At 44.2% G+C, this 16,669-nt stretch overlaps 1 protein-coding gene across 2 annotated transcripts in view; it reads left to right on the top strand.

Annotated features, from left to right (window-relative positions):
• arhgap29a (Rho GTPase activating protein 29a) overlaps window positions 1-16,669 on the top strand; it is a 42,193-nt gene that overhangs the window by 7,408 nt on the left and 18,116 nt on the right. The window contains exons 3-8 of one of the 2 annotated variants that reach the window (XM_071924059.2): window positions 9,362-9,505; window positions 13,324-13,420; window positions 13,743-13,815; window positions 14,389-14,449; window positions 14,947-15,093; window positions 16,522-16,586. In XM_071924059.2, the coding sequence (XP_071780160.1) occupies window positions 9,362-9,505; window positions 13,324-13,420; window positions 13,743-13,815; window positions 14,389-14,449; window positions 14,947-15,093; window positions 16,522-16,586 (587 nt within the window). Of the gene's footprint in view, window positions 1-9,361; window positions 9,506-11,554; window positions 12,035-13,323; window positions 13,421-13,742; window positions 13,816-14,388; window positions 14,450-14,946; window positions 15,094-16,521; window positions 16,587-16,669 lie in introns of those variants that run through there. The other variant, XM_071924060.2, reaches the window with a different exon arrangement.

The following is a 16,669-nucleotide window of genomic DNA, read 5'->3' as shown; positions in this document are numbered from 1 at the left end:
TTTGTCGTCGAAATCACTCCTTGTGAAATACCAGCCTAAAATTAGCCCCACTTGGTCTTTTCACTGACCATTCCAGACTTTCTCAATGGCTGAAGCCGCGCTCTGTTTAGACGGTCTATCCCTCTGGGTCTTGGGATCCACTGTAAAGCTTCTTCTTGCCTCCAAAGAGCTCCTTTTATGGTCGCCTCCACTGTATCTGTATTTAAAACCACTGTAAAACTTGTCCTTTTTGAAGATCCAGTCACATTCGTGTTTTGGGATTCTGGCCCCTAAATTGAATTTTCCACAGATCTCAGTTTAATGATACAGTTATCTCACTATCTAATCTGCTTGACAGGATTTATTACATTAGCTTAATTGTCTTGGGGGATCTTTTTTTAAAAGCAAAGCTATTGCTTTACCATTAGCTGAAGCAATGGTGCAGTTGGTTCTGTGGATTATTACCACAGGGGATTGAAGTGTGTGGAGAGGTGACATATGGCATGTGCATTTATCCCCTCTGCCCAGGGAAACAAAGCATGAAATAATAGTAAACGCAAGGCCATGGGGTGAAAATGTATCTGGAGATGCAGCCCCTGTTAGAGCACACTGGATGCAGGTGGCAGTGCTATGCTGATTTGTCAAGTTTAATGGCCCAACTGCACTTGAAGATTTGTAAGTTGTTTTCCAAGTTGGAACCCAGGGGATCTCTCTCTCTCTCTCTCGCGCTCTCGTTCTCTCTCTCCCTCTCCCTCTCCCTCTCCCTCTCCCTCTCTCCTTCCTTCCTCATGGAAAGATTTATGGTTATGGGCACAGTTTTGGCTGGGGTGACTTTGTTCCAGGAGGGGGGTTGATGCCTGCCACACACTCCCTCTAACACACCTCCCAGCTTCCCACACTGCACATGATGAGCTAGGGATCGTGGGCTCTGATGAGGGGCGGTAACCTGTAAAACACAGTATTAGCGCTATCTCTGTTTATTTTCAGAGGGAGACTGTGGAGGTTCCAAGGATTTTGATGACATGTATTGAGCCACAGTTCATATCTGTTCCTGTCTGTTGTCAGATCTGAAGTGCAGGAGCAGTGATCAAACTGATAGAGAAGAGTAGTCAGGTGACCTTGGTGACTTTGTCTCAGTACTCACTGCCAAGCTGCTGTGATTTTGTTTGTTTGATTGATTTTGCTTGAGCTTTGACACAGGAGAGCACTAGCTGCCGGTTTCCAGAACAGAGGGGCCTTACATGAGCTCCAATAAACATGATTGTTTTTGTTACTAAAACAGTGAACCTCCTGTCTTTTTGCTTTGAGTCGGCTGCCCACGATTGAAGCCCAAATATTTGTTCACCTGTAAGATTGCCTATCACCGTCTTAAAGTGTGTGCAGAAACTGGAAACTTATTCAGAAAATGTCCTTTGGCACTAAAAATCAACATCAACAGCACAGTGTATCCTCACCAAGTTTACCTAAAACAAAGATAGCAGATTTAACTGACACTCATTTGGTTGCGTGATCAGTAGACCTCCCATCACCTATCTTGGATTAAGCCTTTGAAACCAAGATGGCAAATTTATCCTTCGAATAAGCTTAAGTAGCCCCCAGAATCTGTGGCTCCCAGCCCTGCATTAGATTAAAGTCATGTAGAATTAGGCAAGAGAGCATTAATTTGACATCCTGCTCTCTTCACCAACATGTGTGTCGGGAATGATTAATCCATTAATACAACCCTTGGGTTTAGATGCACTCACTAGTGAGTGATGACCTTTTTAGATTTTTCTTCAGTGCGGTGAGCGGGTTTTATATCTTTTTCACTGATTCTGGTCCAAATTTTATCGGCATCATTTATGGTTATTCCTCACTTGGGATTGTAACAAGGTCTAGACTCTGCATAATTGGCCTTGTTTTGCTGCCAGAGCCTTAACCTTCGGGCACGCTCGCATGTGACTGGGGCAGCCCCATGCTGGGAACAGCTCATAACTTGTTAAAGACTACTGTAGCTGATGGGAGAGAGACTGGTGGGATAACCATCCACTGTCTTTGTCCACGACATTCAGTTGAGGCACTCGGGTGTTGTGCTCGGTGGAAAAAAAAGAGGGACCCTGTTTTGACGTGGAGGTAAACAGACTGAGCGTGAAGCGTGGCCAGGACCAAATAGCGTCTGTCCTCTCTGGCAGGACTCAAATTGGGTGCCATTGGGGTGTAGAAAGGGCGAGGGAGGAGGGAGGAGCTGGTGGGGACTGAGTGAAACCGCCAAAGCGCAGGGCCCACTTTCAACAATACCACTATGTCTCTTCTGAATCTGCTCCTCCAAACAGACAATGGCTTCTTAGAACAAATATGGAGTGTTTTTCCCTCTCACCATTGTTGTGACAAAATCCAGGAGCCTCCAAATCTGCATATTTCATAACTAGTGATGAATGGAGATAGGGCCTCTTTAAGTTGCACAGGAGGCCCTTTGGCATTAAGATGTTCTTAAGCCTCTATAGCGAGACTGACACATGTGCAAATCAGCATCCCCTCCACAGGCACTAGGCCCCGAAGAGCTTCAAACTCATGCAAGGCCAGTGTCTGCTCAAATTGTCCATTGACGATAACGAGTTAACGAACAAAACAGTGCGTTGAACCCGCCCAGGGCCCTTTGTTTTTCTTGAACTCTTCACCTCTCCCAATTAAAAATTCTCTTGACTCAGTAGTTGGATTTGTGCATAATAAGATTCCTATAATTTGGAGCAATACCAGTTGTATGCACAAAGAACAAATCATCTCCTAAAACTCTTGGCCTTGCCCAAGGATGCAAAGTTCACAGGCACTTGCAATTTAAATAAATAAAAAACATTTTGTCCTCAAAACCGTTTTGTTGTACATTTCATTCATATAGGCTACTGTGCACAACTGGACTGCTTGACAGTTCTGAAAGTAATCGTGTTTTGAAGGCCTCTGGAAAAGTCAACTGTGCAAGCCTCCTAGTGCACAAACCCCATTCACCCAGGATTAGGATGCTAGTAAAGCTTAACAATGTCCTCTTGTCCTCTGCCCTATGTCCGCCCCCCCATCCTGCCTCTTGACAGGTGTGCTGAAGGGGCCCGTTTGGTCGGCCAGTCTTAGCCCTTGTTAAGATAGATCTCCCAGCTCCCTGGCCCCGCTGATGTTCCTTTGCCAGCGATAAACAGCGCGGCGAGCCGCTGTAGTCTCTCCGGACTAATGCCACACCGTTTTTGGCTGCCAGCTAGAGGTTGCACCGTGGGGGGATTTGCAGTTTCTCTTAAAGAAAGCATAGTTGGAATGCCAGCCTTCAGAGCTTTGCATCAACAGTAGGCGGGGGTGGTGGTGATGGCGGTGATGTGGGGGGGATATCAAGAGGGAAGGGTTGCCTGTCTTTCCTCACTGTGACAGACAGCTCCAAAGAGAAATGAAAGAGGGGAAAAAAGCAAATTCTTGACTCCACACTAGGCATCTCATTGATATGCTAAGGACTAAGGAGAGAAATATCCAAGGGTAAACACGGCTGTTGACTAGAACGAGATTTTGGAACATTTTATGAGTTCACCCTTGGAGTTTGGGGTGATTGTGAAGGTCTTAATGGCTTTAATCCTTTGCTCGAGTTTGAGATTTTTGGTATTACTTTCATATATTATATCCCATATTCCTCCCAGTATCAATCAGTGGATGCCTGTGATCATAAATCTGCAGCTTTCATTGAGTATATTTTTTTCATCTGCATTTGGTTTTCTTTTGCTAACAATTAACGGGCCTGGCAGAGGTAGCAGCCTACAGAGTGGGAACATAAAAGCCCCCCACCTAGGCGGAAGGTGCTGTGTGTCTAGCCTGGGGCTCTTTTTAAACGCTGGCTCTTTGTGTATGCAGCCATGGGAAAGGGAGCTTCAAAGGTGGAGCAACAGGGAATGCCCTGGTATGAGCACAGAAGTCTGGGAAGGCAAAGGTCCCCCGCCTTTTACCAGCTGCATGTAATCTGCTAATCCTCAGAGTGGACCGCCGGTGGTCTGTCGACAGAGGTGGACCAGGGCCACTGGCCACAGGAAGTGTGTAAGGGAGGGGGGTATCTAGGGGATGTATGGGCCACCCATTGGAGTGACCCTACCCGGGTGTTAAAGGTTAAGTGGATCCATTTTGCATGACCCCCTTATGGTTGAACAAATGGTTCAGTTTTTGGATTGGCATGAATACCGTATAAAAGATGAGATACTGTTGAGCGAGGAATGTGTTAAGGAATGTGGCATTTCACCCTGACCAATTAAAGAGGAATCCATTTGAACAAAATAAAGGTTACTGAGTCATGCGGTGATTGATTATTAGGCCCACATTTGGTTTCTTGTCCTTTGATGAAGAGGAGGAGTCTCAAAGGAGCCCCTTGAAACTTCGCCTCACCGCAGCCTTTTGATGAATGCACATTTTCTTTTAAACAAGTGCCACACCAAAGTCCTGGTTGGTTATTCAAGGGGCGAGTAACTGGAATGTCCAGCTGTGGCCTGACTCAATGGGACACATTGAGAGGTTTTGATTGACATTAGTCATGGCTTGCCTGTCCAACACCCTGTTTAGCCCCCTTTGCCATGGGCTCCTTCCATTTGATCGGACCTCTGCGGACCCAGTTGTGACATGTTTAGTGATTTCACACTTGCTTTGTGGCAATAAGCTCCCCTCCGTTCTCTCAAATGTTTTGAAGCATAAATAATACATTGCTCCCATGATTTGCAATGCATGACTGAGCATAGCTAGGGTCACAGCAAAAGGAATGTTGCCAAGTCATATTGTGTCAGGCCCTAGTGGAAGTTTTGCGCCATAAAGGAATCATGCTGTTGATGCTAAGCCCCAAAAGTGAGATATTTCACTTTTGTTAAACAGCCAAGAGAAAGCATCAGCAACATTTTAGTAGTAATGGCTTTAGAAAAGAGTTTAGTTTCTGATATGTTGGTCCATACATTGCATGTGCAGTAACATAGACCTTCTTCACCACATGATGTTCAGAAGGTGAGCAGCCCAGTTTAATGCCTAGCTAACTAAACCTGTGGTTCTCAAAGTGGGCTCCAGGCGGTCCCCAGCAAAATTAGGAATACTTTAATTTCACTAATTCACTAGAAATTATCCCAATTAGAGAATGTCTTGTATATGACAATATGTTGTAATTGTAGATTTCACTCTCACCACTCTTATCTCCCCACATACAGTGTAGACAATTCTACAATTCAATGGTAAATTAACAACAATGAAATTCCTCCAACATGAGGCACCCTGGGACAAAATTTTATCAAATAGGGGTCCTAATGTGTGTCTATTTGGGTGTCCGTGACATGAAAATGTTTGAGAGCCACTGCACTAGACAGCTGTCCTCTGCACTAGAGAGGCGTCTGAATGTTTTGGTATTGAGGTGTCATCTCGATGGTGAATGATCCGACAATGTTTTCATTATGGATCCCCCTCCGCCCCGCGCTCCCGCGACTCCCGTCCCTGTTCCCCAACAAGAGGCTGGAATGTTGGGTTTCCATGACGCTAATGAAGTAAAAACCTGGCAATGTGTCGCTGGCAGCCTCTGAGCCAGCTCCTGATCCGCGGCCTCCTTCTCATCAGGATCAGAGTCTGATCCCCCTGTAGCCTTCATTCACCAGGGCTTTTTATACCCGGGAATGTCTCTCGCTCTCTCCTTCTCTCATAACCCCCGGTGAAGCTGGGACGTGGGGTGCAGGGGTAAATTTGGGACAAATCCCAAGGGAGAGTACTACCCCAAATAACACACAACCCCCTTCCTCTTTTTTTTTTTTTTTTCTCCCATACCCATCACCACTCCTCCCCTATCGCTCTTTACAACCCCGCCACCCCACCCCTAACCATCACACACACACACACACACACTATGCACTCCAAGCCTTCTTCTCTCCCGTGAAAAGTGAAAAGCTGGCGTTGTGATTTATTGTTCCATAAATGCTTCATGTGGCAGGCCCATGAGGCGACCAGTCCCACTGTTTGCTAGTGGCCCCAGGGACAATAGTGAGGTTTCCGCACTCAAACAAGTCCTCACTCAAAACCCTGTGGCCTTCCCTAGTGAAAACAAAATGATCCTTCCCAGCAGCTCGTTTGGTTTTTACCGGTTTTCAAATGGCTATGGACTAATATTTGCATATTGAAACATCTCTTTTCACTGCAACTTTTTCCACAAACTTTTCCTATTCAGACTTCTTCTGCAGTCTGTAAACTGACAATAGCCCAGCTAAAACAAAATGCACTAGTGAGATGCGCGCTTGGCAGGCCCTCCCTGGTGGGAACGAGTCCTCTCCCTTTTGTGTCTCGCTCAAATTGGCAGTTGCGGGGTTAAATCATCAGCCTCTGTACATTATCCTGTGTCCTGCTGGGCTGGTGGACGCAACCATAATGTCTTGCTAATTAGCCTGCATTTAGGATGGCCCAATAGGCCACACAACAGCCATTGAAGATTGAAGCCCATGGAGCTTTGGAAAGGAAGAGCCTCTGTCTCGTGGGCATTCAGGATTTAGGCTAGTCCTTAATAAACTTCAGGCTTGCCCAAGCTCGATGCCCCCAGGACTCAGGATTCAGTTACTCTGTCGGTGAATGGGCTGTATATGTGGGGATGATTTAGGCCATTGTGTGTGTTTTGTCATTCAAAGGATAATGTCCATAAATGGGATCTAAACTGACCGGGACCAATTAAGGGCTTAAGGTTTGAGGCGTCTCGTTGTAAACTTTGACCCCTGTCCAATCACTGTGGGCCGAGGTCCCCATATGAGGTTGTGAAAGACTCTATAGATGGTAAAGGATATAAATTAGTGGAAAAAGTTGGTTGAGAAAAGTCTGAGAAGAATGAACACTGTTAACATTGTGGAGGTCAGCAACTGGGGAAATTTTCACTGTCGAAAAAGATTGAGAATAGTTTTTTCGTTCGTATTTTTCTGCTACTTCTTTTTTGTATGGACCCCAGGAAAACTAGCTGCAGCTTTATCAACAGCTAGCAGGGTTCCACATAAACAAGTAAATTGAGAAGGATATATGACAGACCGATACAGATATTTACATATAGAAAGACTTCACAAACTTGACTAAGACTAACAACATCAAGAAAGTCTTTCCCTGTATGCCTATATGCGGAGATTATCTCAGAGTATTGAGTCCCAGTATGATGCATGGTAGAGCCAGAAGCACACCGCTGGCCCTCTTCCTGCCTAGCAGGGAGTCGCGGGTCCTGAAACAAAAGGACAAGAGGCTTTCGTCATCAAAAACCACCAGGTTCTCGGCACTGGAAGGATCCGCACATGACATCTGATGAAGATGGATGAAGATGGTTGCTATGGAGGAGGATAGGACTCTCTAGGTCCTGTGGAGAAGCTTTTGGCAGGCTAGAGGCAGCAGGGCATCTTGGCATGGAGTAGTTAATACAGTTTTTCATTATTGGAATAGAGTGGGTTTTGTGGTTGTTACGTAAGAACCACGATTGTCTTTAAACCCCTCAACTGTAAGTTTGAGGGGTTTGTTGTTTGTTGTTGTCTTTGTTTGGCAGGTTGATTTGTTTGTGTGTCTGTTGGCTCTTTTGGAAGTGCTTATTGTTCACCTGAAGTGACCTCTTGACCTCCTGGTAGTTTGTCTTTTAAGTCCCTAGTTATTATGCCTTTCCTGATTGCCCCAATTCTTTGGGTTTATGTTAAGTGGCCCATTGTTGGTCTCCTGGATGCTGATTGGATGTGTTGAATCTCTCAATAAAGCAACAGCATACATGGTCCTTTTGGCTCCATAGTGACTTGACAGTCATTCATTGGAGAAAACGGGGGCTGCCACAACCAGAGTCCTACCAGAGTGCTTGAACCTTGTATGAAGCCTAGAACTGCCAGGATTACAAGTTTGATTCCTACTGGGGTCATATATGATCATGGTATTGAAAAGGGATTTGGATAAAAGTGTGTCCCAAATAATGTTACATGCAGTACTTGTTTTGTTTGACAGCTGGTAGATGAGTTATGGCTGGCATTTTTTCTCAGAGCTGCTCTCTGGTTGTTTGATGGTTGTTGTGATGTTGTGACCTCTTGGTCAATGTGAACTGGTCACCTACTGGTCAGTTGGCTGGATTTCCGGGTCAGGCCGCAGCTGGCTTTGTCATGGCGGCCACACAGACCCAGCAACATTAGTCCCACTGCCGGCCCTTTTTGTCCCGCTCCAAAAAAGGGGGCTAACGAATAAAAGAAAAAATGGGAGACGGCTAAAGTCTTTCTGATCCCCCTTTCCATACGACGGGTAATCCAGGGGTGACCGTCAGCACAAAATGTGGCTTTGACTGCCTGTGCCCATTTTGTGTGTGTGTGTGTGTGTGTGTGTGTGTGCGTGTGTGTGTATGTGAGCCTTCATAAACCCACACATGTCTCTCTTAGCCTCCCCGGTTACCTCTAGTATCGGTGGGCCCTGGGAAAGCCACCCACAGTGAGCTGTGTCAGAGCCGTGTCACACTACCCTGCAGTGCTAAATAAAAGCTTCCAACAAGTAGTAAAAACCGCCTTAAGCTTAGTTCACATACTCATTCACATTTTCTCATTCAGCCGCCTTATCATGACCTCACTCCTCAACTATGCCAAGAACAAGTTATCAAGGTGACTTGATAGCAAAGTGCATTTCCCCCCGTGTAAAACCACACTATGGTGATTCAGTGTTAGCAATGGTCACTTCCAGTACACAGGACCACATACCTGAGATGCTGTGTTTTCTTTGTATAGGTGACTAGCTAACCGCTAATTACCGAAAGATCACTCCAGGTCATGTTTAGTTATGCTTTCTGCCGTCGGGTTAGTCCCATTTGAGTGCTGTGTGTAAGTTTGCCGAAGGCTGTGAAATCCCACCGGCGTCTCTGCTTTATGGTCTAGTTGCCTAGACAGACCATTGACTACTAGTGTGTTGACCAGGACTGCCGTGAATGGATGGCAGTGGTAGCTGCCATGGTCACCCTTTAAACCAACAGAGCTGGAATGTCATATGAAAATCCCTATGTCAACGAGGTTACTGAATTATAAATCGCTATAAATATAGTTTTAAATAGATAGGTTCTAGGTCCACTCATTCAGTCAGCCCTACAACTCCATAACATTAGCCCGGAAATGGACTACAAGTTCCATAATTTAAGCATCTAGTCTGCTGGAAGAAGCCCCAGACACAGTTGCAAAAATATAACATGACAAACCAGGCTTGTTTGTTCATTATCGAGCCTCTATGTAGCGTACAATACTTTTCATCATCTTTGCAGTAGGACACGAGGAGGGTACAGATCTCTTCCTATTATCTGATTGGTCGGGAGCTAGTGGGGGGTTATTAAACGTAACACGTCCTACAGTTCCAGCATTTCATTTTAAACCTGATTTTCCTCTTTGTGACCTTCCAGAGCACCAGGACTGCCTTCATCAGGCGGTCCATGAGCGTCTCGGGGAGTTGCTGCGCGTCCTGAAGGCCATTATCAGCAAACACCAGAGCCTCAACTCGGTGGACATCCTCAGTACGGCTGGAACCGTCATCGCCAGGGTCAAAGGTGAGCCATGATGACCAGCCCTCCCTCATACACACACACACACACACACACACACACACACTCTCTCATCTTCTCTGTACATCATACCGCCTACTCCTCCACTCCTCCTCTGGTCTGTTTTCTGTCTCTTCTTATCTAATCCCTCATTCTCACTTGACAGTTTCTCTCCTGGACTTTTACTATTACTGTGTCCTTTTCTCTCACACTCTCTTCCTAAGTCTTTAAAAGACTACAGCTGAAAGAATTTCCTGGGGAATGTTTGCGAGGAGTTTTTTCTTATAGCTTCAAAGAAATGAAGCTCTTCAGAAGTCACTCGAGATCTCAGGACGCAACAGCATGTGTTTAAAGCCCCATACGGAGAGTATGAAAATTATATTTTGGAGTCAGACATCTCATTCATTCCCATAGTAAGAGGCAGGGAGAAACGGGTGTGAAGCCTTTTGTGCTTTGTCTGCCAGTCCAGAGGGAACAAAATTGAGGAATCCCATTTTCTTTCTCTCTCTCTCTCTCTCTCTCTCTCTCTCTCTCTCTCTCTCTCTCTCTCTCTCTCTCTCTCTCTCTCTCTCTCTCTCTCTCTCTCTCTCTCTCTCTCTCTCTCTCTCTCTCTCTCTCTCTCTCTCTCTCTCTCTCTGAGATTATGATCTGGCATGCAGGTCAATTCTTAACTTGGCCACCACACAAGAATCCCCTGAGTATACCTCGTCTCAATTTGCATTGCAAAGAACGGCATGGAGGGGCTGCATAGTTTTTGAAAAGCTTTCAGTTAATAAAGAGCGGTGACATGGTGAACTGAACAAAGGCTGAGGCTCTGCTTATGTCAGTAGTTTACCTTCCACTGAAATATTTGGAATGTGTCCACGCACTCGTGGGTGTGTGCATGTGTGTGGTAAACAATTATTATGTGCATACAAGTCCTATCTTTATCATGCAATAGCTTGGCTACTTGTCAAGCATTCAGTTCAAATATGTTGTTGGTGCACAGTAACAAGACTAAGTAGGTCCTTTTTGAATAAGGAAGCCATAGTTTTAACAGCTCAACAGTTGTCATATAGAAGCCTTTTTGTTTAGCCACTTAATGCTACTGAATGGGTGAACCAGTGTCCCAAGACTGTAGATCAGATTTTCAGCTTTTTTCCATGACTGTTTTATCAGCAGTAACTGATTTAGGAACAGAATTTAGCCATCACTTTTAGCAATACTTGTGGATAAGTTACTCTGATGGATAGCTAAATAATGTAATAGATTTTGTATGTAACTGTAATGAACAGTTCTCTCTCAACTTGAAACTGTGTTCTTGTATTGCAACAGATTGTAACATCTTTTCTGCCACTAGGTGGCCAGAATTGCTCACTTCTTGACTCCTATACAGTGACAAGGCTATATCAGCTGTTCACTCACACAGACATCCTTCACTGTCAAAGCTCAGAACTATCAAGGTCTCATGAGGATTAGAGATTACACAATGTCAGCTTGTAAATTGTAGTCATGGACTATTTAAGCAGGTGAGTCATGTGACCATGAAGTTGGTTGTTTATTGTTCTGTCACTTAAGCCAGAAATTTGTTTTATTGCCAGAAAGAACTCAATTTGAATATGAATATTTACTGTTTCACTTAACAGATGAGGAAATACTGTGATATTTCCCAAGGGAGTTTGTCTTGTGTCCCCCCTCTTCAACACACTCCAAGACGCACTCTATTCTCCGCACTTCACTTCTCCCATCCCATCAGTGTCCACCCGCGTGCCTCACTGTACCTCCCCATCAAGGTTTTTTTCCCGCAGCCAAGTTCCTCCCATCCACAAACTCTACGTAGGAGTTTGCAGCTGACGAGTGTTTCGAGAGTGTTGTGCTTTCCCAGTGAAACAATGCCATTTTTGCCCGATGATGTAACTTCCACATTTGGACCACTGGTTGGGGCCTGAGCGAGTACTGGCATTGTATTCCAGCGAGCCTCAGGATGTCCTGTTGGGGGTTGGGGGTTGGGGGGTAGGGGGTGGACAGAAGAGGAGGAGATGTAACGGCACAAGAGAGTTCAACGCTCTGAACGGTGGTGGCTAAGCTGGTCCGGGTTTACAGAAGCTCCCAGGGCCCCATGGACGTCGGACCCCATCAAAACCCCACCATCCTTTTTGGCACCCATCCTACAGGGTCTTACCCTTTCCTCAGCCTGAACTTTTGGAGACATTTGGGATTGGATTGAGTCCCTTATCAGCTGCCCCTTTTTCTGGATACAGGAACATATCTTTCGGACCCTCCGAAGTAAGATAACTTTTAACTTTTGTGGCACGGCGAGCTTCTCGACATAAAATGGACTTTTCATCCACTTGACTCGGACAGGAGAGCTATATTTCAGTCACCCACCAAAGTAGTGATTAATAGTCATGATCAGGAAGGCTTATTGCGGTTGAACAGGACAAATATCGAAGAAAAGCTTGGTGGTTCTGCCATTTGTAGCATAGTATACTCCTCTGTTGACCACTTTACTGGATGCTAAGGGTCATAGCCACTGAAGAAGCATCTCAATTTTGGGTAAGTGATGGTAGGTGGGTGTTACTTCATTATGTGGCACAGATATGGGAGAGCGTGACTACAGCAAACAAGACTTATGACTCTGGAAGCCTGGATGCCTCTCGAAAACAACCTCCTTCATCACTGCAGATTTGACAACCCAACTCAAGATTAGTTTGGTAAACTTGTTTTGGACAATTCTCAGTTCATGGTTCATCAACAAATGACTACTTCCCCTTCCTGATTCAAAAACAAGATTCAAATCATAAACTTCCAATGTTTTTTTAAGTTGAGGAAAGGAAAACAGCTCAAGTCAGACGTGCTTCATACATCTAGGTTTTCTATTTAAAATGTTTTTGCTCAGATTGTCTCTTTGAACTCTAGAAATCTCCATTGTTCCGATAGAAAGGAAGGAATGAGGACACCATGGAGGCAGGGGAACGGTCAATGACATCACTGGATTATTGCTTGGTGTTCGGCCTTGTTTTCGTCGCGTCTTTCTGCTAGTTTATTTTCTCTATGCTCAGTCAGGACAGGAAGTTTATTGTGCAGACTGATTACAGCCATATTTACCTTGGTGTTTTTCCCCTATTCTCTCTTCATTCATCACCGTGTTTAGACTCGGAGCAGGAAACTGTTGCCTTTCTAGATTACAGCCAAATATATACACTTGCCGTCTTTGCTTATCTTCTCTGATTGAAGGGTTTCAGGATAGAATGTGAATATGAGATTGTTTCATTCTAAGATGACATATATCAATTTATGGGGAAAAATAGTGACTAAATGTTTATTGCTCAGTATTTCAAAAATGAAGCATCTACTACATCTAAATTAAGTTATTCATTCTAAAACAAAATACAGAACATTTTAATTTCATGCAGCAATCATCTTCCATAAAATTAGATGTCATTTTTTTTTAAATGGTGGACATCTCATCACATCTCACATTTGAATGAAACTCATGATTCAAAGTTGTTTTTGAATGCCACTGTGAGCGACTCAACTACTCAGATGTTTTCATTTCAAAATTCCTGCGTATGCAAGATAATGAAGCGAAAGGTTCCTTATCTCTCAATTGGATTTGACGAGTGCGACGTGACTCAAAAGAGATTTTCAAAGACTCCATCCTTTTCTCTCACTCAGAGGATGGTGAATCATACCATGCACATGATGATTAAATGCTTTGGCATTCATGCGTGTGTCAACACAGCCAGGTCAATGGTGCCAGTACAGGATGTCTTCAGTATGTCTTCAGTATTGAAGTTTTCCACCAAAACCTGACCTAATCCTGCTTCACACCTCTTTGACAGGAGTGAACTTTAAGGAGGTGAACGAAGAGAACAAACAGAAGCTTTTCAGCGAGATCTACACCGCTATCGACACATTGGCATTCACCTTTGGCAATGTGTAAGTACAATTTTATCACTTATCATCTTATTTCACTATCTTAGCCTTTGTCACTCCATCAAAACATTGATAACTATTTGTATGCTACTAATATGAATTCAGTGCTAAGTTTCTTCAAGAACAACTGGATTTATTCCATGTCTCTCCCAAGAGAGATGAGGTTTTTCACTGGTCAGCTACTTAACATTGACCTAAAACACAGAAGGATGACTGTGGTTGTTTATGTTTTAAATAGATGCCAGTATACGTTCCCCGACCTCTAATCAGTTTCACCCTCTCTCAACCTAATCTGTAGCTACTGATTTCTCTGTTTCTCCTCCAGAGTGTCTGACTTCCTTATGGGAGATGTAGAGAATGGATCGGTGTTGGGGCTGCCCCTAACTAAAAGAAGCAGGGTAAGACGAGTACAATATTTATTTTCTAGCACAGTCCCTTCAAATAAGAGCCTCTGTCGTCCTCAAAAGGGTATCTGTACCTAAAATCCAATACCAAGAGCCATGGATTTCTGTCCACCAACCCCAAACAAATGGTCTAATGCGTTCAGTCAAAGTCATTTATCAGATTGGCACCTGCCAGAACTTAAAGTTTAGTATTTGTAATCAGTATTGGAAGCTAAGAAGTGATATCGGTGCATTCTTCATTCATGTTCACTTACCAGCAGGCCAGGATGTGGCCTACTGCCCCTCATTTGGCATGTAGAGGGCAAAAGTTATGAGAAAGCACCGGCACAGTGCAGAGTTCAGGGGTTAAGAGAGCACTTCCAGGTTGACATGTATTCCCAAAATAGCCTGGGCTAATGATAAATTGATGGCATGTATTGTTATTTTTCTGCTGTAGGTTTCATAACGGCTCTAAAGGGGAAGTGAAGGTTCTGATTAGCGTTGCTGTGAGCATGTTGTTAGCACAGTGTACCATGCTGTGAGTAGGGAAATTCATCCTCCCCACTTTTCCGTCCGTCTATTTTGCAGTCTTTTGAGAACCTCTCTGTGGAATCTGGAGGATCCGGTCCAGAGAAAGATGATCCGCCAGGTAAGACTGATCTCTATAACACACAGCTACTGTACCTGGCGCTGCTCTGTGAATGTGTGGGGAAAAGCTAATGCTGACAAGTGTGTTGGGAACAAGCTCATTAAAAAGAGCTGTTGCTACATTATTATCATTATGGTTATGATGTCTGTTTTGTGCCACTGCCATTGCACTTCTAGAGCAGTTTCTGTGGGGTTATGTGTGTTTACAGCACTACCAGCTATCAAGTCGTGGTGACTTGTCAGCTTAACCGCATATTAATACATGCAGCAGTCAATCCCCTGTCAGCATTACTTACCCTCACAGGGTATTAGGGCATATCACTCTCACCAAGGTCAGAGCAGGCTTTTTTCCCCCCGACACGCAGTCACAGATGTTGCTAAACACACACACATGTCCGCTGGCGGCGAGGGGCGCTGTGGGTGGGGGCCGGTCATCGGCGGTCATGTTTAAGCCCGTCCTTTACAACCTCCCGCGTGGGATTCCGGTGGTGTTCGCAGGGCCGTCCCCGCCGGTTCGGGCCGAAGAGGTGGACGGGACGCTGCAGCGGCGGGACAGCGGGGTGGAGTCGGCGCTGCTGTACGCCAAGGCCTGGTCCAAATACACCAAAGAGCTGCTGGCGTGGGTGGAGAAGCGTCTCAGTATGGGTGAGTTGGGGTGCAGATGCCCCAGGTGGAGGGGGGAGGGGGTTCATTTGGGCTTTACTTTGACATGTGGGGAGGCAGCATCTGCCCCAAGAGAAAAGTTGGCTGTCATCACATGTTTTAGTAACGCAGACTAAGGGTACCGTAGGCCTTTAAAAAGTATGAACAGTCTTAAATTATGTAGAGGTTAGAATTTTGTCAATATCATTAGCTGTATAATTAAACCATGGTATTGACAGATTCTTTACATTCAGTGGTATTTAGTTAAGGTAGAGTTGGAAAGTAAGACAAATTAAATGAGGCAAATGCCATAAATTGTGTACGGCAACGGTTTCGGTTTTATATTCTTATGTTGTATTACATTACTTGTGCTTACAGTTCTCAATAAGTTTGATCCACATGCATATCCATTCTTAGATTAATATAGGACAGGGTTAGTACAATATGCAAAACATTTTAGACTTTATGTCCCATATCAAATAATTTCCAGGAGTCCTTCTTACACTGCCCATTTATAGTTTCTGATTTTTCATTAGCTTTGTTCAGTGGGAAATTTAAATTCCGGGTAGCATTAAAAAGGTCTTGAAATGTCTTAAATTTGACTTTATGAGATCTTACTGTATGCTTTGGATACACAATAGAGCTGCGCTTTGTCACTTACTGTACCAAAAATAATTCCATACATCTTGGATATGTAGCAATTCAAGTATCTGAATCTGAATACAGTTTGTGACTGAAATGCACAATATGTCTAAGCACGGCATACTAGTGTGTGGGGATTTAAAAAGGCGCCAGCTCACTCAGCTCACTCCATCACTACAACTGGCCTTAAAACACAGTCGAGTCTCACCCCAGCCCAAGGTTGTGTTTGCGGTGTGACAGCTTTTGTTCAGTACACTGGTTAATGAATGGTTTCAGTCTGGTACTTAGTCACTTGGCAAGTCCACACAGTGACACAAAGCACTCCATCAAGTTGTACTGAACATTTGATATCAGGCAAACATACATCTTGTGTATTTAACACATGCACTGTGGTTGACTATTTATTGATTGATTTTAAAGATTTGTTTCATGACCCGAGGACTTTGTGTGATTTAATCACTTTAGTGGTTTCCAGTTAATACAATGCAACGGCATTGTATTCAAGGGAGTGTGACAACAACAGTTAATACAAGCTTAATGGCACTTACATAATTCAACACATCACAAAGATTTGTACAAATACAATTTACAAACTCCAGAGGCATATATTTTTAGTTAGAAATGGAAATTGACAGGACTTAAAATCTGAAACTTAAGTAACTGACAGACTGCTCATGAAAGCTGATAGAAGCATGAATCAGTGTTTCATGTAGCTTTTATTAGGGTCATATCCAGGTGTTAAGTACGTGTTATTAATTTCAAGTAATATGTAACCCTTGATGTTTGCAGATATCGAGTGTGCGAAGAGTTACGCCAAAATGGCCGAATCTGCCAAGACGCTTGCAAGTCAACAGGTGATCAGATATTGACCTGACAGTTTCACTGCCATCATGATTTTGTCGCTTCCTCTTAGGCGTTGACATTTAAACTTTCTCTT

Source organism: Centroberyx gerrardi, chromosome 22, assembly GCF_048128805.1.
Source record: "Centroberyx gerrardi isolate f3 chromosome 22, fCenGer3.hap1.cur.20231027, whole genome shotgun sequence".
Lineage (NCBI taxonomy): Eukaryota > Metazoa > Chordata > Actinopteri > Beryciformes > Berycidae > Centroberyx > Centroberyx gerrardi.
The sequence above is the reverse complement of the archived record's forward strand: the minus strand, read 5'-3'. Positions and strand labels throughout refer to the sequence as shown.